This window comes from Medicago truncatula, chromosome 8 (genome assembly GCF_003473485.1).
Source record: "Medicago truncatula cultivar Jemalong A17 chromosome 8, MtrunA17r5.0-ANR, whole genome shotgun sequence".
Classification (NCBI taxonomy): Eukaryota; Viridiplantae; Streptophyta; class Magnoliopsida; order Fabales; family Fabaceae; genus Medicago; species Medicago truncatula.
Window position 1 is genome coordinate 29671857 of NC_053049.1, and position 22773 is coordinate 29694629.

The following is a 22773-nucleotide window of genomic DNA, read 5'->3' on the forward strand; positions in this document are numbered from 1 at the left end:
TTAGTGTTTTCTGATTCCATGTAGTTTGTAATAACTGTTTTGGTTAATGAAAGATATCTATTTACCAAAAAAAAAGGAAAACAATGCGTTGTTCCAAGTTGTAACTGAGAAAAAAAAGTTTCTTTAGTACGTAGTAATCATAAAACTTGTAATATGATTAAAAAAACATGTTTAACACGTGTTTCTATTTAATGAGATACACATGAAAATGTGTATTATATAAACAAACATTAGATCATTCACTCTACATTATCATGCGGGGAAATTAGAACTCTTGATTTTCATAATCAGAGAAACAAAGCCTGTTGCTAATTACCTGATTTTTATGTACATTAAAGTATTCTACTATGTCAAAAATCATATGTACTCCCAACACGAGAAAACTTGACAATTCAAACTCAAAAGGGGTGCAGGTTCCTACTCAATCCATTCATGTTGGTAAAGAGCCCCAATAACTGGCGTTTGTAAGGCAAAAATGATCTTCTTTTATTGCTATCCTTCCTTGTTTTATTAGACACGTACAACTTCTCGTAAGCTGATAATCCATTTTTGTGTTTTTCATCCTTCCTCTTTTTATTAACAATGGTTTCTACCTTTGGCTTTCTGGAATTTTTTGGATCTGAAGCATTCAATAAAACTAATGAATCCTTATGGTCGCTGTTACTTCGAAGATTCATGTTTTGTCTAAATTTCCACAAATTTGATGACCCTGTGGAGTTGCTTTTTTCGTAACACTCATTCGAAGCCTTTATCTCCACCATTGTCATATTCTGCAATGACTCGTTTTGAGATTCTTTTGAAATACCACCTAGCATTGAGTGTCGATTTACGGAATTCTTAATAAAGATCTTCTTTAGTGGTGGTCGAAGATGTGAGACATTATTATTTGAGGTGGGATAGATGAATAAGATTGGTCAAAAGTGTGTGGTATTTGTCGTATTTTTCCATTTTCAAATATCTCATCGGCAAATATATGCAGTCCTCGGACTTTGGTGCATGCAAAACTAAACTCTCCTTCTTCAATATTTTCTTCATCATTGTCTTGCCTTTGTTCTTTACTTCTATTATATATATCGACTTTATCTTCAGCTGGAGAAAAGCCATCAAAATCAAGAAAAGCGTCGTTGTCAATTTGTTGTTTTGTACTACAAAATGGATCAACTTTATCTTGAACGGGAGAAGAGCCATCAAAATCAAAAAGAGTGTCGTTCTTAATTTGTTGTTTTCTGCTACGAATTGAATCAACTTTATCTGGAATGGGAGCAAACCCAGAAAATTCAAGAAAAGGGTGGGTGTGCAGAGAATTGATAGAGCTTGCACTCTTAGGATCTCAATATTTTTGAGCCTGTTTTCTGCATTTTGTTTCAATTACGAGTTTGAGATGTGTTGTTATAAGGTTAATTGAATGTGGGAAGTGATTATGAAATTTGAAATATATATAAACAAACAGCTACGAAATGATGAATTATGGTTGTTAAACGACACTCGTTAACTTGGATATTTTAGGATGTAGTTACACATGGAAGGTGTGAAAGAGTGTTAAGAAGTTGCCAATGTCTTTTTATGTTATACCTTACAGTTGTTGCTTATCAAATTTAATCGATATGGTTTAGTTATTTCTTTTTAAAATTAGGAAATTATATTGGGCTTTACAACAATTTACCCTCTTTTAGTGAGTTGTTCGACCACTGTTATGTTTTCTAAGCATTTCCACAGAACACACACAAGTGCAACCTCCATGTGTTCGCTTGTTAGTTGCTACTAATTAAGTACGTTATTTATTTATGATTTACTCTTTGGTTGAGAAAAAAAAAATGAATTCACTTGGAAAGGTCATACAAATTTAAATCAGAATATTGTCATTACATAGCATATATATTAAAAAAGATATTACAAGAATCATGTAATTAAATCTTTATGAGAACACTAAAAAATAAGATATGTTACTCAAAAACAAAATAAAAATTACGATATGTTGTTATTGTTACATGCTCTAAATAGTTTATAGATTTATAAAGATAGTAGAATGAACATGTTGAACATATATTAAGTCGAAATGTTTTTCACTCATTTTTCCACAATATTCTAATGCACGGGATGATTCATAAGAAGAGGAGAAAACAATTTTTTAATTAAGTATGAAATTTTATTATATAGCATTTATGATTTTCTTATGTATATTCTGTTTTCCAAATTTGTTTTTGATCTATATAATATACCATATTGCATTCTTTAAAGATTATAAATAAGCTACATATGTTTTGCTTGTATGAACTTAGATCTGACTAACCTTAAATATTTTTTTTATTATTAAATTTTTTTATTAGTAAAAAAGGAAAACAATGCGTTGTTCCAAGTTGTAACTGAGAAAAAAAAGTTTCTTTAGTACGTAGTAATCATAAAACTTGTAATATGATTAAAAAAACATGTTTAACACGTGTTTCTATTTAATGAGATACACATGAAAATGTGTATTATATAAACAAACATTGATCATTCACTCTACATTATCATGCGGGAAATTAGAACTCTTGATTTTCATAATCAGAGAAACAAAGCCTATTGCTAATTAGCTGATTTTTATGTACATTAAAGTATTCTACTATGTCAAAAATCATATGTACTCCCAACACGAGAAAACTTGGCAATTCAAACTCAAAAGGGGTGCAGGTTCCTACTCAATCCATTCATGTTGGTAAAGAGCCCCAATAACTGGCGTTTGTAAGGCAAAAATGATCTTCTTTTGTTGCTATCCTTCCTTGTTTTATTAGACACGTACAACTTCTCGTAAGCTGATAATCCATTTTTGTGTTTTTCATCCTTCCTCTTTTTATTAACAATGTTTCTACCTTTGGCTTTCTGGAATTTTTTGGATCGAAGCATTCAATAAAACTAATGAATCCTTATGGTCGCTGTTACTTCGAAGATTCATGTTTTGTCTAAATTTCCACAAATTTGATGACCCTGTGGAGTTGCTTTTTTCGTAACACTCATTCGAAGCCTTTATCTCCACCATTGTCATATTCTGCAATGACTCGTTTTGAGATCTTTTGAAATACCACCTAGCATTGAGTGTCGATTTACGGAATTCTTAATAAAGATCTTCTTTAGTGGTGGTCGAAGATGTGAGACATTATTATTTGAGGTGGGATAGATGAATAGAGATTGGTCAAAAGTGTGTGGTATTTGTCGTATTTTTCCATTTTCAAATATCTCATCGGCAAATATATGCAGTCCTCGGACTTTGGTGCATGCAAAACTAAACTCTCCTTCTTCAATATTTTCTTCATCATTGTCTTGCCTTTGTTCTTTACTTCTATTATATATATCGACTTTATCTTCAGTGGAGAAAAGCCATCAAAATCAAGAAAAGCGTCGTTGTCAATTTGTTGTTTTGTACTACAAAATGGATCAACTTTATCTTGAACGGGAGAAGAGCCATCAAAATCAAAAAGAGTGTCGTTCTTAATTTGTTGTTTTCTGCTACGAATTGAATCAACTTTATCTGGAATGGGAGCAAACCCAGAAAATTCAAGAAAAGGGTGGGGTGTGCAGAGAATTGATAGAGCTTGCACTCTTAGGATCTCAATATTATTTGAGCCTGTTTTCTGCATTTTGTTTCAATTACGAGTTTGAGATGTGTTGTTATAAGGTTAATTGAATGTGGGAAGTGATTATGAAATTTGAAATATATATAAACAAACAGCTACGAAATGATGAATTATGGTTGTTAAACGACACTCGGTTAACTTGGATATTTTAGGATGTAGTTACACATGGAAGGTGTGAAAGAGTGTTAAGAAGTTGCCAATGTCTTTTTATGTTATACCTTACAGTTGTTGCTTATCAAATTTAATCGATACGGTTTAGTTATTTCTTTTTAAAATTAGGAAATTATATTGGGCTTTACAACAATTTACCCTCTTTTAGTGAGTTGTTCGACCACTGTTATGTTTTCTAAGCATTTCAACAGAACACACACAAGTGCAACCTCCATGTGTTCGCTTGTTAGTTGCTACTAATTAAGTACGTTATTTATTTATGATTTACTCTTTGGTTGAGAAAAAAAAATGAATTCACTTGGAAAGGTCATACAAATTTAAATCAGAATATTGTCATTACATAGCATATATATTAAAAAAGATATTACAAGAATCATGTAATTAAATCTTTATGAGAACACTAAAAAATAAGATATGTTACTCAAAAACAAAATAAAAATTACGATATGTTGTTATTGTTACATGCTTAAATAGTTTTATAGATTTATAAAGATAATAGAAAGAACATGTTGAACATATATTAAGTCGAAATGTTTTTCACTCATTTTTCCACAATATTCTAATGCACGGGATGATTCATAAGAAGAGGAGAAAACAAATTTTTTAATTAAGTATGAAATTTTATTATATAGCATTTATGATTTTCTTATGTATATTCTGTTTTCCAAATTTGTTTATGATCTATATAATATACCATATTGCATTTTTAAAGATTATAAATAAGCTACATATGTTTTGCTTGTATGAACTTCAGATCTGACTAACCTTTAAATATTTTTTTTTATTATTAAAATTTTTATTAGTAAAAAAGGAAAACAATGCGTTGTTCTTGTAACTGAGAAAAAAAAGTTTCTTTAGTACGTAGTAATCATAAAACTTGTAATATGATTAAAAAAACATGTTTAACACGTGTTTCTATTTAATGAGATACACATGAAAATGTGTATTATATAAACAAACATTGATCATTCACTCTACATTATCATGCGAGGAAATTAGAACTCTTGATTTTCATAATCAGAGAAACAAAGCCTATTGCTAATTAGCTGATTTTTATGTACATTAAAGTATTCTACTATGTCAAAAATCATATGTACTCCCAACACGAGAAAACTTGGCAATTCAAACTCAAAAGGGGTGCAGGTTCCTACTCAATCCATTCATGTTGGTAAAGAGCCCCAATAACTGGCGTTTGTAAGGCAAAAATGATCTTCTTTTGTTGCTATCCTTCCTTGTTTTATTAGACACGTACAACTTCTCGTAAGCTGATAATCCATTTTTGTGTTTTTCATCCTTCCTCTTTTTATTAACAATGTTTTCTACCTTTGGCTTTCTGGAATTTTTTGGATCCGAAGCATTCAATAAAACTAATGAATCCTTATGGTCGCTGTTACTTCGAAGATTCATGTTTTGTCTAAATTTCCACAAATTTGATGACCCTGTGGAGTTGCTTTTTTCGTAACACTCATTCGAAGCCTTTATCTCCACCATTGTCATATTCTGCAATGACTCGTTTTGAGATTCTTTTGAAATACCACCTAGCATTGAGTGTCGATTTACGGAATTCTTAATAAAGATCTTCTTTAGTGGTGGTCGAAGATGTGAGACATTATTATTTGAGGTGGGATAGATGAATAGAGATTGGTCAAAAGTGTGTGGTATTTGTCGTATTTTTCCATTTTCAAATATCTCATCGGCAAATATATGCCTTTGGTGCATGCAAAACTAAACTCTCCTTCTTCAATATTTTCTTCATCATTGTCTTGCCTTTGTTCTTTACTTCTATTATATATATCTTTATCTTCAGCTGGAGAAAAGCCATCAAAATCAAGAAAAGCGTCGTTGTCAATTTGTTGTTTTGTACTACAAAATGGATCAACTTTATCTTGAACGGGAGAAGAGCCATCAAAATCAAAAAGAGTGTCGTTCTTAATTTGTTGTTTTCTGCTACGAATTGAATCAACTTTATCTGGAATGGGAGCAAACCCAGAAAATTCAAGAAAAGGGTCGGGTGTGCAGAGAATTGATAGAGCTTGCACTCTTAGGATCTCAATATTATTTGAGCCTGTTTTCTGCATTTTGTTTCAATTACGAGTTTGAGATGTGTTGTTATAAGGTTAATTGAATGTGGGAAGTGATTATGAAATTTGAAATATATATAAACAAACAGCTACGAAATGATGAATTATGGTTGTTAAACGACACTCGTTAACTTGGATATTTTAGGATGTAGTTACACATGGAAGGTGTGAAAGAGTGTTAAGAAGTTGCCAATGTCTTTTTATGTTATACCTTACATTTGTTGCTTATCAAATTTAATCGATACGGTTTAGTTATTTTTTTTTTAAAATTAGGAAATTATATTGGGCTTTACAACAATTTACCCTCTTTTAGTGAGTTGTTCGACCACTGTTATGTTTTCTAAGCATTTCAACAGAACACACACAAGTGCAACCTCCATGTGTTCGCTTGTTAGTTGCTACTAATTAAGTACGTTATTTATTTATGATTTACTCTTTGGTTGAGAAAAAAAAAATGAATTCACTTGGAAAGGTCATACAAATTTAAATCAGAATATTGTCATTACATAGCATATATATTAAAAAAGATATTACAAGAATCATGTAATTAAATCTTTATGAGAACACTAAAAAATAAGATATGTTACTCAAAAACAAAATAAAAATTACGATATGTTGTTATTGTTACATGCTTAAATAGTTTTATAGATTTATAAAGATAATAGAAGGAACATGTTGAACATATATTAAGTCGAAATGTTTTTCACTCATTTTTCCACAATATTCTAATGCACGGGATGATTCATAAGAAGAGGAGAAAACAATTTTTTAATTAAGTATGAAATTTTATTATATAGCATTTATGATTTTCTTATGTATATTTGTTTCCAAATTTGTTTATGATCTATATAATATACCATATTGCATTCTTTAAAGATTATAAATAAGCTACATATGTTTTGCTTGTATGAACTTCAGATCTGACTAACCTTTAAATTTTTTTTTTATTATTAAATTTTTTTATTAGTAAAAAAGGAAAACAATGCGTTGTTCCAAGTTGTAACTGAGAAAAAAAAGTTTCTTTAGTACGTAGTAATCATAAAACTTGTAATATGATTAAAAAAACATGTTTAACACGTGTTTCTATTTAATGAGATACACATGAAAATGTGTATTATATAAACAAACATTGGATCATTCACTCTACATTATCATGCGAGGAAATTAGAACTCTTGATTTTCATAATCAGAGAAACAAAGCCTATTGCTAATTAGCTGATTTTTATGTACATTAAAGTATTCTACTATGTCAAAAATCATATGTACTCCCAACACGAGAAAACTTGGCAATTCAAACTCAAAAGGGGTGCAGGTTCCTACTCAATCCATTCATGTTGGTAAAGAGCCCCAATAACTGGCGTTTGTAAGGCAAAAATGATCTTCTTTTGTTGCTATCCTTCCTTGTTTTATTAGACACGTACAACTTCTCGTAAGCTGATAATCCATTTTTGTGTTTTTCATCCTTCCTCTTTTTATTAACAATGTTTTCTACCTTTGGCTTTCTGGAATTTTTTGGATCCGAAGCATTCAATAAAACTAATGAATCCTTATGGTCGCTGTTACTTCGAAGATTCATGTTTGTCTAAATTTCCACAAATTTGATGACCCTGTGGAGTTGCTTTTTTCGTAACACTCATTCGAAGCCTTTATCTCCACCATTGTCATATTCTGCAATGACTCGTTTTGAGATTCTTTTGAAATACCACCTAGCATTGAGTGTCGATTTACGGAATTCTTAATAAAGATCTTCTTTAGTGGTGGTCGAAGATGTGAGACATTATTATTTGAGGTGGGATAGATGAATAGAGATTGGTCAAAAGTGTGTGGTATTTGTCGTATTTTTCCATTTTCAAATATCTCATCGGCAAATATATGCAGTCCTCGGACTTTGGTGCATGCAAAACTAAACTCTCCTTCTTCAATATTTTCTTCATCATTGTCTTGCCTTTGTTCTTTACTTCTATTATATATATCGACTTTATCTTCAGCTGGAGAAAAGCCATCAAAATCAAGAAAAGCGTCGTTGTCAATTTGTTGTTTTGTACTACAAAATGGATCAACTTTATCTTGAACGGGAGAAGAGCCATCAAAATCAAAAAGAGTGTCGTTCTTAATTTGTTGTTTTCTGCTACGAATTGAATCAACTTTATCTGGAATGGGAGCAAACCCAGAAAATTCAAGAAAAGGGTGGGTGTGCAGAGAATTGATAGAGCTTGCACTCTTAGGATCTCAATATTATTTGAGCCTGTTTTCTGCATTTTGTTTCAATTACGAGTTTGAGATGTGTTGTTATAAGGTTAATTGAATGTGGGAAGTGATTATGAAATTTGAAATATATATAAACAAACAGCTACGAAATGATGAATTATGGTTGTTAAACGACACTCGGTTAACTTGGATATTTTAGGATGTAGTTACACATGGAAGGTGTGAAAGAGTGTTAAGAAGTTGCCAATGTCTTTTTATGTTATACCTTACATTGTTGCTTATCAAATTTAATCGATACGGTTTAGTTATTTTTTTTAAAATTAGGAAATTATATTGGGCTTTACAACAATTTACCCTCTTTTAGTGAGTTGTTCGACCACTGTTATGTTTTCTAAGCATTTCAACAGAACACACACAAGTGCAACCTCCATGTGTTCGCTTGTTAGTTGCTACTAATTAAGTACGTTATTTATTTATGATTTACTCTTTGGTTGAGAAAAAAAAAATGAATTCACTTGGAAAGGTCATACAAATTTAAATCAGAATATTGTCATTACATAGCATATATATTAAAAAAGATATTACAAGAATCATGTAATTAAATCTTTATGAGAACACTAAAAAATAAGATATGTTACTCAAAAACAAAATAAAAATTACGATATGTTGTTATTGTTACATGCTTAAATAGTTTTATAGATTTATAAAGATAATAGAAGGAACATGTTGAACATATATTAAGTCGAAATGTTATTCACTCATTTTTCCACAATATTCTAATGCACGGGATGATTCATAAGAAGAGGAGAAAACAATTTTTTAATTAAGTATGAAATTTTATTATATAGCATTTATGATTTTCTTATGTATATTCTGTTTTCCAATTTGTTTATGATCTATATAATATACCATATTGCATTTTTTAAAGATTATAAATAAGCTACATATGTTTTGCTTGTATGAACTTCAGATCTGACTAACCTTTAAATATTTTTTTTATTATTAAATTTTTTATTAGTAAAAAAGGAAAACAATGCGTTGTTCCAAGTTGTAACTGAGAAAAAAAGTTTCTTTAGTACGTAGTAATCATAAAACTTGTAATATGATTAAAAAAACATGTTTAACACGTGTTTCTATTTAATGAGATACACATGAAAATGTGTATTATATAAACAAACATTGGATCATTCACTCTACATTATCATGCGAGGAAATTAGAACTCTTGATTTTCATAATCAGAGAAACAAAGCCTATTGCTAATTAGCTGATTTTTATGTACATTAAAGTATTCTACTATGTCAAAAATCATATGTACTCCCAACACGAGAAAACTTGGCAATTCAAACTCAAAAGGGGTGCAGGTTCCTACTCAATCCATTCATGTTGGTAAAGAGCCCCAATAACTGGCGTTTGTAAGGCAAAAATGATCTTCTTTTGTTGCTATCCTTCCTTGTTTTATTAGACACGTACAACTTCTCGTAAGCTGATAATCCATTTTTGTGTTTTTCATCCTTCCTCTTTTTATTAACAATGTTTTCTACCTTTGGCTTTCTGGAATTTTTTGGATCCGAAGCATTCAATAAAACTAATGAATCCTTATGGTCGCTGTTACTTCGAAGATTCATGTTTGTCTAAATTTCCACAAATTTGATGACCCTGTGGAGTTGCTTTTTTCGTAACACTCATTCGAAGCCTTTATCTCCACCATTGTCATATTCTGCAATGACTCGTTTTGAGATTCTTTTGAAATACCACCTAGCATTGAGTGTCGATTTACGGAATTCTTAATAAAGATCTTCTTTAGTGGTGGTCGAAGATGTGAGACATTATTATTTGAGGTGGGATAGATGAATAGAGATTGGTCAAAAGTGTGTGGTATTTGTCGTATTTTTCCATTTTCAAATATCTCATCGGCAAATATATGCAGTCCTCGGACTTTGGTGCATGCAAAACTAAACTCTCCTTCTTCAATATTTTCTTCATCATTGTCTTGCCTTTGTTCTTTACTTCTATTATATATATCGACTTTATCTTCAGCTGGAGAAAAGCCATCAAAATCAAGAAAAGCGTCGTTGTCAATTTGTTGTTTTGTACTACAAAATGGATCAACTTTATCTTGAACGGGAGAAGAGCCATCAAAATCAAAAAGAGTGTCGTTCTTAATTTGTTGTTTTCTGCTACGAATTGAATCAACTTTATCTGGAATGGGAGCAAACCCAGAAAATTCAAGAAAAGGGTGGGTGTGCAGAGAATTGATAGAGCTTGCACTCTTAGGATCTCAATATTATTTGAGCCTGTTTTCTGCATTTTGTTTCAATTACGAGTTTGAGATGTGTTGTTATAAGGTTAATTGAATGTGGGAAGTGATTATGAAATTTGAAATATATATAAACAAACAGCTACGAAATGATGAATTATGGTTGTTAAACGACACTCGGTTAACTTGGATATTTTAGGATGTAGTTACACATGGAAGGTGTGAAAGAGTGTTAAGAAGTTGCCAATGTCTTTTTATGTTATACCTTACAGTTGTTGCTTATCAAATTTAATCGATACGGTTTAGTTATTTTTTTTTAAAATTAGGAAATTATATTGGGCTTTACAACAATTTACCCTCTTTTAGTGAGTTGTTCGACCACTGTTATGTTTTCTAAGCATTTCAACAGAACACACACAAGTGCAACCTCCATGTGTTCGCTTGTTAGTTGCTACTAATTAAGTACGTTATTTATTTATGATTTACTCTTTGGTTGAGAAAAAAAAAATGAATTCACTTGGAAAGGTCATACAAATTTAAATCAGAATATTGTCATTACATAGCATATATATTAAAAAAGATATTACAAGAATCATGTAATTAAATCTTTATGAGAACACTAAAAAATAAGATATGTTACTCAAAAACAAAATAAAAATTACGATATGTTGTTATTGTTACATGCTTAAATAGTTTTATAGATTTATAAAGATAATAGAAGGAACATGTTGAACATATATTAAGTTGAAATGTTTTTCACTCATTTTTCCACAATATTCTAATGCACGGGATGATTCATAAGAAGAGGAGAAAACAATTTTTTAATTAAGTATGAAATTTTATTATATAGCATTTATGATTTTCTTATGTATATTCTGTTTTCCAAATTTGTTTATGATCTATATAATATACCATATTGCATTCTTTAAAGATTATAAATAAGCTACATATGTTTTGCTTGTATGAACTTCAGATCTGACTAACCTTTAAATTTTTTTTTTTATTATTAAATTTTTTTATTAGTAAAAAAGGAAAACAATGCGTTGTTCCAAGTTGTAACTGAGAAAAAAAAGTTTCTTTAGTACGTAGTAATCATAAAACTTGTAATATGATTAAAAAAACATGTTTAACACGTGTTTCTATTTAATGAGATACACATGAAAATGTGTATTATATAAACAAACATTGGATCATTCACTCTACATTATCATGCGAGGAAATTAGAACTCTTGATTTTCATAATCAGAGAAACAAAGCCTATTGCTAATTAGCTGATTTTTATGTACATTAAAGTATTCTACTATGTCAAAAATCATATGTACTCCCAACACGAGAAAACTTGGCAATTCAAACTCAAAAGGGGTGCAGGTTCCTACTCAATCCATTCATGTTGGTAAAGAGCCCCAATAACTGGCGTTTGTAAGGCAAAAATGATCTTCTTTTGTTGCTATCCTTCCTTGTTTTATTAGACACGTACAACTTCTCGTAAGCTGATAATCCATTTTTGTGTTTTTCATCCTTCCTCTTTTTATTAACAATGTTTTCTACCTTTGGCTTTCTGGAATTTTTTGGATCCGAAGCATTCAATAAAACTAATGAATCCTTATGGTCGCTGTTACTTCGAAGATTCATGTTTTGTCTAAATTTCCACAAATTTGATGACCCTGTGGAGTTGCTTTTTTCGTAACACTCATTCGAAGCCTTTATCTCCACCATTGTCATATTCTGCAATGACTCGTTTTGAGATTCTTTTGAAATACCACCTAGCATTGAGTGTCGATTTACGGAATTCTTAATAAAGATCTTCTTTAGTGGTGGTCGAAGATGTGAGACATTATTATTTGAGGTGGGATAGATGAATAGAGATTGGTCAAAAGTGTGTGGTATTTGTCGTATTTTTCCATTTTCAAATATCTCATCGGCAAATATATGCAGTCCTCGGACTTTGGTGCATGCAAAACTAAACTCTCCTTCTTCAATATTTTCTTCATCATTGTCTTGCCTTTGTTCTTTACTTCTATTATATATATCGACTTTATCTTCAGCTGGAGAAAAGCCATCAAAATCAAGAAAAGCGTCGTTGTCAATTTGTTGTTTTGTACTACAAAATGGATCAACTTTATCTTGAACGGGAGAAGAGCCATCAAAATCAAAAAGAGTGTCGTTCTTAATTTGTTGTTTTCTGCTACGAATTGAATCAACTTTATCTGGAATGGGAGCAAACCCAGAAAATTCAAGAAAAGGGTGGGGTGTGCAGAGAATTGATAGAGCTTGCACTCTTAGGATCTCAATATTATTTGAGCCTGTTTTCTGCATTTTGTTTCAATTACGAGTTTGAGATGTGTTGTTATAAGGTTAATTGAATGTGGGAAGTGATTATGAAATTTGAAATATATATAAACAAACAGCTACGAAATGATGAATTATGGTTGTTAAACGACACTCGGTTAACTTGGATATTTTAGGATGTAGTTACACATGGAAGGTGTGAAAGAGTGTTAAGAAGTTGCCAATGTCTTTTTATGTTATACCTTACATTTGTTGCTTATCAAATTTAATCGATACGGTTTAGTTATTTTTTTTAAAATTAGGAAATTATATTGGGCTTTACAACAATTTACCCTCTTTTAGTGAGTTGTTCGACCACTGTTATGTTTTCTAAGCATTTCAACAGAACACACACAAGTGCAACCTCCATGTGTTCGCTTGTTAGTTGCTACTAATTAAGTACGTTATTTATTTATGATTTACTCTTTGGTTGAGAAAAAAAAAATGAATTCACTTGGAAAGGTCATACAAATTTAAATCAGAATATTGTCATTACATAGCATATATATTAAAAAAGATATTACAAGAATCATGTAATTAAATCTTTATGAGAACACTAAAAAATAAGATATGTTACTCAAAAACAAAATAAAAATTACGATATGTTGTTATTGTTACATGCTTAAATAGTTTTATAGATTTATAAAGATAATAGAAGGAACATGTTGAACATATATTAAGTCGAAATGTTTTTCACTCATTTTTCCACAATATTCTAATGCACGGGATGATTCATAAGAAGAGGAGAAAACAAATTTTTTAATTAAGTATGAAATTTTATTATATAGCATTTATGATTTTCTTATGTATATTCTGTTTTCCAAATTTGTTTATGATCTATATAATATACCATATTGCATTCTTTAAAGATTATAAATAAGCTACATATGTTTTGCTTGTATGAACTTCAGATCTGACTAACCTTTAAATATTTTTTTTATTATTAAATTTTTTATTAGTAAAAAAGGAAAACAATGCGTTGTTCCAAGTTGTAACTGAGAAAAAAAAGTTTCTTTAGTACGTAGTAATCATAAAACTTGTAATATGATTAAAAAAACATGTTTAACACGTGTTTCTATTTAATGAGATACACATGAAAATGTGTATTATATAAACAAACATTGGATCATTCACTCTACATTATCATGCGAGGAAATTAGAACTCTTGATTTTCATAATCAGAGAAACAAAGCCTATTGCTAATTAGCTGATTTTTATGTACATTAAAGTATTCTACTATGTCAAAAATCATATGTACTCCCAACACGAGAAAACTTGGCAATTCAAACTCAAAAGGGGTGCAGGTTCCTACTCAATCCATTCATGTTGGTAAAGAGCCCCAATAACTGGCGTTTGTAAGGCAAAAATGATCTTCTTTTGTTGCTATCCTTCCTTGTTTTATTAGACACGTACAACTTCTCGTAAGCTGATAATCCATTTTTGTGTTTTTCATCCTTCCTCTTTTTATTAACAATGTTTTCTACCTTTGGCTTTCTGGAATTTTTTGGATCCGAAGCATTCAATAAAACTAATGAATCCTTATGGTCGCTGTTACTTCGAAGATTCATGTTTTGTCTAAATTTCCACAAATTTGATGACCCTGTGGAGTTGCTTTTTTCGTAACACTCATTCGAAGCCTTTATCTCCACCATTGTCATATTCTGCAATGACTCGTTTTGAGATTCTTTTGAAATACCACCTAGCATTGAGTGTCGATTTACGGAATTCTTAATAAAGATCTTCTTTAGTGGTGGTCGAAGATGTGAGACATTATTATTTGAGGTGGGATAGATGAATAGAGATTGGTCAAAAGTGTGTGGTATTTGTCGTATTTTTCCATTTTCAAATATCTCATCGGCAAATATATGCAGTCCTCGGACTTTGGTGCATGCAAAACTAAACTCTCCTTCTTCAATATTTTCTTCATCATTGTCTTGCCTTTGTTCTTTACTTCTATTATATATATCGACTTTATCTTCAGCTGGAGAAAAGCCATCAAAATCAAGAAAAGCGTCGTTGTCAATTTGTTGTTTTGTACTACAAAATGGATCAACTTTATCTTGAACGGGAGAAGAGCCATCAAAATCAAAAAGAGTGTCGTTCTTAATTTGTTGTTTTCTGCTACGAATTGAATCAACTTTATCTGGAATGGGAGCAAACCCAGAAAATTCAAGAAAAGGGTGGGGTGTGCAGAGAATTGATAGAGCTTGCACTCTTAGGATCTCAATATTATTTGAGCCTGTTTTCTGCATTTTGTTTCAATTACGAGTTTGAGATGTGTTGTTATAAGGTTAATTGAATGTGGGAAGTGATTATGAAATTTGAAATATATATAAACAAACAGCTACGAAATGATGAATTATGGTTGTTAAACGACACTCGGTTAACTTGGATATTTTAGGATGTAGTTACACATGGAAGGTGTGAAAGAGTGTTAAGAAGTTGCCAATGTCTTTTTATGTTATACCTTACATTTGTTGCTTATCAAATTTAATCGATACGGTTTAGTTATTTTTTTTTAAAATTAGGAAATTATATTGGGCTTTACAACAATTTACCCTCTTTTAGTGAGTTGTTCGACCACTGTTATGTTTTCTAAGCATTTCAACAGAACACACACAAGTGCAACCTCCATGTGTTCGCTTGTTAGTTGCTACTAATTAAGTACGTTATTTATTTATGATTTACTCTTTGGTTGAGAAAAAAAAAATGAATTCACTTGGAAAGGTCATACAAATTTAAATCAGAATATTGTCATTACATAGCATATATATTAAAAAAGATATTACAAGAATCATGTAATTAAATCTTTATGAGAACACTAAAAAATAAGATATGTTACTCAAAAACAAAATAAAAATTACGATATGTTGTTATTGTTACATGCTTTAAATAGTTTTATAGATTTATAAAGATAATAGAAGGAACATGTTGAACATATATTAAGTCGAAATGTTTTTCACTCATTTTTCCACAATATTCTAATGCACGGGATGATTCATAAGAAGAGGAGAAAACAAATTTTTTAATTAAGTATGAAATTTTATTATATAGCATTTATGATTTTCTTATGTATATTCTGTTTTCCAAATTTGTTTATGATCTATATAATATACCATATTGCATTCTTTAAAGATTATAAATAAGCTACATATGTTTTGCTTGTATGAACTTCAGATCTGACTAACCTTTAAATTTTTTTTTATTATTAAATTTTTTATTAGTAAAAAAGGAAAACAATGCGTTGTTCCAAGTTGTAACTGAGAAAAAAAAGTTTCTTTAGTACGTAGTAATCATAAAACTTGTAATATGATTAAAAAAACATGTTTAACACGTGTTTCTATTTAATGAGATACACATGAAAATGTGTATTATATAAACAAACATTGATCATTCACTCTACATTATCATGCGAGGAAATTAGAACTCTTGATTTTCATAATCAGAGAAACAAAGCCTATTGCTAATTAGCTGATTTTTATGTACATTAAAGTATTCTACTATGTCAAAATCATATGTACTCCCAACACGAGAAAACTTGGCAATTCAAACTCAAAAGGGGTGCAGGTTCCTACTCAATCCATTCATGTTGGTAAAGAGCCCAATAACTGGCGTTTGTAAGGCAAAAATGATCTTCTTTTGTTGCTATCCTTCCTTGTTTTATTAGACACGTACAACTTCTCGTAAGCTGATAATCCATTTTTGTGTTTTTCATCCTTCCTCTTTTTATTAACAATGTTTTCTACCTTTGGCTTTCTGGAATTTTTTGGATCCGAAGCATTCAATAAAACTAATGAATCCTTATGGTCGCTGTTACTTCGAAGATTCATGTTTTGTCTAAATTTCCACAAATTTGATGACCCTGTGGAGTTGCTTTTTTCGTAACACTCATTCGAAGCCTTTATCTCCACCATTGTCATATTCTGCAATGACTCGTTTTGAGATTCTTTTGAAATACCACCTAGCATTGAGTGTCGATTTACGGAATTCTTAATAAAGATCTTCTTTAGTGGTGGTCGAAGATGTGAGACATTATTATTTGAGGTGGGATAGATGAATAGAGATTGGTCAAAAGTGTGTGGTATTTGTCGTATTTTTCCATTTTCAAATATCTCATCGGCAAATATATGCAGTCCTCGGACTTTGGTGCATGCAAAACTAAACTCTCCTTCTTCAATATTTTCTTCATCATTGTCTTGCCTTTGTTCTTTACTTCTATTATATATATCGACTTTATCTTCAGCTGGAGAAAAGCCATCAAAATCAAGAAAAGCGTCGTTGTCAATTTGTTGTTTTGTACTACAAAATGGATCAACTTTATCTTGAACGGGAGAAGAGCCATCAAAATCAAAAAGAGTGTCGTTCTTAATTTGTTGTTTTCTGCTACGAATTGAATCAACTTTATCTGGAATGGGAGCAAACCCAGAAAATTCAAGAAAAGGGTGGGGTGTGCAGAGAATTGATAGAGCTTGCACTCTTAGGATCTCAATATTATTTGAGCCTGTTTTCTGCATTTTGTTTCAATTACGAGTTTGAGATGTGTTGTTATAAGGTTAATTGAATGTGGGAAGTGATTATGAAATTTGAAATATATATAAACAAACAGCTACGAAATGATGAATTATGGTTGTTAAACGACACTCGGTTAACTTGGATATTTTAGGATGTAGTTACACATGGAAGGTGTGAAAGAGTGTTAAGAAGTTGCCAATGTCTTTTTATGTTATACCTTACATTTGTTGCTTATCAAATTTAATCGATACGGTTTAGTTATTTTTTTTAAAATTAGGAAATTATATTGGGCTTTACAACAATTTACCCTCTTTTAGTGAGTTGTTCGACCACTGTTATGTTTTCTAAGCATTTCAACAGAACACACACAAGTGCAACCTCCATGTGTTCGCTTGTTAGTTGCTACTAATTAAGTACGTTATTTATTTATGATTTACTCTTTGGTTGAGAAAAAAAAAATGAATTCACTTGGAAAGGTCATACAAATTTAAATCAGAATATTGTCATTACATAGCATATATATTAAAAAAGATATTACAAGAATCATGTAATTAAATCTTTATGAGAACACTAAAAAATAAGATATGTTACTCAAAAACAAAATAAAAATTACGATATGTTGTTATTGTTACATGCTTAAATAGTTTTATAGATTTATAAAGATAATAGAAGGAACATGTTGAACATATATTAAGTCGAAATGTTTTTCACTCATTTTTCCACAATATTCTAATGCACGGGATGATTCATAAGAAGAGGAGAAAACAAATTTTTTAATTAAGTATGAAATTTTATTATATAGCATTTATGATTTTCTTATGTATATTCTGTTTTCCAAATTTGTTTATGATCTATATAATATACCATATTGCATTCTTTAAAGATTATAAATAAGCTACATATGTTTTGCTTGTATGAACTTCAGATCTGACTAACCTTTAAATATTTTTTTTATTATTAAAATTTTTTATTAGTAAAAAAGGAAAACAATGCGTTGTTCCAAGTTGTAACTGAGAAAAAAAAGTTTCTTTAGTACGTAGTAATCATAAAACTTGTAATATGATTAAAAAAACATGTTTAACACGTGTTTCTATTTAATGAGATACACATGAAAATGTGTATTATATAAACAAACATTGATCATTCACTCTACATTATCATGCGAGGAAATTAGAACTCTTGATTTTCATAATCAGAGAAACAAAGCCTATTGCTAATTAGCTGATTTTTATGTACATTAAAGTATTCTACTATGTCAAAAATCATATGTACCCCCAACACGAGAAAACTTGGCAATTCAAACTCAAAAGGGGTGCAGGTTCCTACTCAATCCATTCATGTTGGTAAAGAGCCCAATAACTGGCGTTTGTAAGGCAAAAATGATCTTCTTTTGTTGCTATCCTTCCTTGTTTTATTAGACACGTACAACTTCTCGTAAGCTGATAATCCATTTTTGTGTTTTTCATCCTTCCTCTTTTTATTAACAATGTTTTCTACCTTTGGCTTTCTGGAATTTTTTGGATCCGAAGCATTCAATAAAACTAATGAATCCTTATGGTCGCTGTTACTTCGAAGATTCATGTTTTGTCTAAATTTCCACAAATTTGATGACCCTGTGGAGTTGCTTTTTTCGTAACACTCATTCGAAGCCTTTATCTCCACCATTGTCATATTCTGCAATGACTCGTTTTGAGATTCTTTTGAAATACCACCTAGCATTGAGTGTCGATTTACGGAATTCTTAATAAAGATCTTCTTTAGTGGTGGTCGAAGATGTGAGACATTATTATTTGAGGTGGGATAGATGAATAGAGATTGGTCAAAAGTGTGTGGTATTTGTCGTATTTTTCCATTTTCAAATATCTCATCGGCAAATATATGCAGTCCTCGGACTTTGGTGCATGCAAAACTAAACTCTCCTTCTTCAATATTTTCTTCATCATTGTCTTGCCTTTGTTCTTTACTTCTATTATATATATCTTTATCTTCAGCTGGAGAAAAGCCATCAAAATCAAGAAAAGCGTCGTTGTCAATTTGTTGTTTTGTACTACAAAATGGATCAACTTTATCTTGAACGGGAGAAGAGCCATCAAAATCAAAAAGAGTGTCGTTCTTAATTTGTTGTTTTCTGCTACGAATTGAATCAACTTTATCTGGAATGGGAGCAAACCCAGAAAATTCAAGAAAAGGGTGGGGTGTGCAGAGAATTGATAGAGCTTGCACTCTTAGGATCTCAATATTATTTGAGCCTGTTTTCTGCATTTTGTTTCAATTACGAGTTTGAGATGTGTTGTTATAAGGTTAATTGAATGTGGGAAGTGATTATGAAATTTGAAATATATATAAACAAACAGCTACGAAATGATGAATTATGGTTGTTAAACGACACTCGGTTAACTTGGATATTTTAGGATGTAGTTACACATGGAAGGTGTGAAAGAGTGTTAAGAAGTTGCCAATGTCTTTTTATGTTATACCTTACATTTGTTGCTTATCAAATTTAATCGATACGGTTTAGTTATTTCTTTTTAAAATTAGGAAATTATATTGGGCTTTACAACAATTTACCCTCTTTTAGTGAGTTGTTCGACCACTGTTATGTTTTCTAAGCATTTCAACAGAACACACACAAGTGCAACCTCCATGTGTTCGCTTGTTAGTTGCTACTAATTAAGTACGTTATTTATTTATGATTTACTCTTTGGTTGAGAAAAAAAAAATGAATTCACTTGGAAAGGTCATACAAATTTAAATCAGAATATTGTCATTACATAGCATATATATTAAAAAAGATATTACAAGAATCATGTAATTAAATCTTTATGAGAACACTAAAAAATAAGATATGTTACTCAAAAACAAAATAAAAATTACGATATGTTGTTATTGTTACATGCTCTAAATAGTTTTATAGATTTATAAAGATAATAGAAGGAACATGTTGAACATATATTAAGTCGAAATGTTTTTCACTCATTTTTCCACAATATTCTAATGCACGGGATGATTCATAAGAAGAGGAGAAAACAAATTTTTTAATTAAGTATGAAATTTTATTATATAGCATTTATGATTTTCTTATGTATATTCTGTTTTCCAAATTTGTTTATGATCTATATAATATACCATATTGCATTCTTTAAAGATTATAAATAAGCTACATATGTTTTGCTTGTATGAACTTCAGATCTGACTAACCTTTAAATATTTTTTTTTATTATTAAAATTTTTTATTAGTAAAAAAGGAAAACAATGCGTTGTTCCAAGTTGTAACTGAGAAAAAAAAGTTTCTTTAGTACGTAGTAATCATAAAACTTGTAATATGATTAAAAAAACATGTTTAACACGTGTTTCTATTTAATGAGATACACATGAAAATGTGTATTATATAAACAAACATTAGATCATTCACTCTACATTATCATGCGAGGAAATTAGAACTCTTGATTTTCATAATCAGAGAAACAAAGCCTATTGCTAATTAGCTGATTTTTATGTACATTAAAGTATTCTACTATGTCAAAAATCATATGTACCCCAACACGAGAAAACTTGGCAATTCAAACTCAAAAGGGGTGCAGGTTCCTACTCAATCCATTCATGTTGGTAAAGAGCCCGAATAATTGGCGTTTGTAAGGCAAAAATGATCTTCTTTTGTTGCTATCCTTCCTTGTTTTATTAGACACGTACAACTTCTCGTAAGCTGATAATCCATTTTTGTGTTTTTCATCCTTCCTCTTTTTATTAACAATGTTTTCTACCTTTGGCTTTCTGGAATTTTTTGGATCCGAAGCATTCAATAAAACTAATGAATCCTTATGGTCGCTGTTACTTCGAAGATTCATGTTTTGTCTAAATTTCCACAAATTTGATGACCCTGTGGAGTTGCTTTTTTCGTAACACTCATTCGAAGCCTTTATCTCCACCATTGTCATATTCTGCAATGACTCGTTTTGAGATTCTTTTGAAATACCACCTAGCATTGAGTGTCGATTTACGGAATTCTTAATAAAGATCTTCTTTAGTGGTGGTCGAAGATGTGAGACATTATTATTTGAGGTGGGATAGATGAATAGAGATTGGTCAAAAGTGTGTGGTATTTGTCGTATTTTTCCATTTTCAAATATCTCATCGGCAAATATATGCAGTCCTCGGACTTTGGTGCATGCAAAACTAAACTCTCCTTCTTCAATATTTTCTTCATCATTGTCTTGCCTTTGTTCTTTACTTCTATTATATATATCTTTATCTTCAGCTGGAGAAAAGCCATCAAAATCAAGAAAAGCGTCGTTGTCAATTTGTTGTTTTGTACTACAAAATGGATCAACTTTATCTTGAACGGGAGAAGAGCCATCAAAATCAAAAAGAGTGTCGTTCTTAATTTGTTGTTTTCTGCTACGAATTGAATCAACTTTATCTGGAATGGGAGCAAACCCAGAAAATTCAAGAAAAGGGTGGGGTGTGCAGAGAATTGATAGAGCTTGCACTCTTAGGATCTCAATATTATTTGAGCCTGTTTTCTGCATTTTGTTTCAATTACGAGTTTGAGATGTGTTGTTATAAGGTTAATTGAATGTGGGAAGTGATTATGAAATTTGAAATATATATAAACAAACAGCTACGAAATGATGAATTATGGTTGTTAAACGACACTCGGTTAACTTGGATATTTTAGGATGTAGTTACACATGGAAGGTGTGAAAGAGTGTTAAGAAGTTGCCAATGTCTTTTTATGTTATACCTTACATTTGTTGCTTATCAAATTTAATCGATACGGTTTAGTTATTTCTTTTTAAAATTAGGAAATTATATTGGGCTTTACAACAATTTACCCTCTTTTAGTGAGTTGTTCGACCACTGTTATGTTTTCTAAGCATTTCAACAGAACACACACAAGTGCAACCTCCATGTGTTCGCTTGTTAGTTGCTACTAATTAAGTACGTTATTTATTTATGATTTACTCTTTGGTTGAGAAAAAAAAATGAATTCACTTGGAAAGGTCATACAAATTTAAATCAGAATATTGTCATTACATAGCATATATATTAAAAAAGATATTACAAGAATCATGTAATTAAATCTTTATGAGAACACTAAAAAATAAGATATGTTACTCAAAAACAAAATAAAAATTACGATATGTTGTTATTGTTACATGCTCTAAATAGTTTTATAGATTTATAAAGATAATAGAAGGAACATGTTGAACATATATTAAGTCGAAATGTTTTTCACTCATTTTTCCACAATATTCTAATGCACGGGATGATTCATAAGAAGAGGAGAAAACAAATTTTTTAATTAAGTATGAAATTTTATTATATAGCATTTATGATTTTCTTATGTATATTCTGTTTTCCAAATTTGTTTATGATCTATATAATATACCATATTGCATTCTTTAAAGATTATAAATAAGCTACATATGTTTTGCTTGTATGAACTTCAGATCTGACTAACCTTTAAATATTTTTTTTTATTATTAAAATTTTTATTAGTAAAAAAGGAAAACAATGCGTTGTTCCAAGTTGTAACTGAGAAAAAAAAGTTTCTTTAGTACGTAGTAATCATAAAACTTGTAATATGATTAAAAAAACATGTTT

General features: G+C 30.3%; 4 protein-coding genes across 4 annotated transcripts; all 4 read right to left on the reverse strand.

The window, feature by feature from the left end:
* Positions 1-13946: 13946 nt before the first annotated feature.
* LOC120577540 (uncharacterized) lies at positions 13947-14909 on the reverse strand. The gene has a single exon (XM_039829116.1). It carries the CDS (start codon positions 14907-14909, stop codon positions 13947-13949), a length of 963 nt encoding a protein of 320 aa, XP_039685050.1.
* Positions 14910-16241: 1332 nt separating this feature from the next.
* Positions 16242-17171, reverse strand: LOC120577541 (uncharacterized). Its single transcript, XM_039829117.1, has one exon. The coding sequence runs from the start codon at positions 17169-17171 to the stop codon at positions 16242-16244; it is 930 nt and encodes a 309-aa protein (XP_039685051.1).
* Positions 17172-18504: 1333 nt separating this feature from the next.
* Positions 18505-19431, reverse strand: LOC120577542 (uncharacterized). The gene has a single exon (XM_039829119.1). The coding sequence runs from the start codon at positions 19429-19431 to the stop codon at positions 18505-18507; it is 927 nt and encodes a 308-aa protein (XP_039685053.1).
* Positions 19432-20735: 1304 nt separating this feature from the next.
* On the reverse strand, positions 20736-21695 carry LOC120577543 (uncharacterized). Its single transcript, XM_039829120.1, has one exon. The coding sequence runs from the start codon at positions 21693-21695 to the stop codon at positions 20736-20738; it is 960 nt and encodes a 319-aa protein (XP_039685054.1).
* Between the last annotated feature and the right edge of the window lie 1078 nt (positions 21696-22773).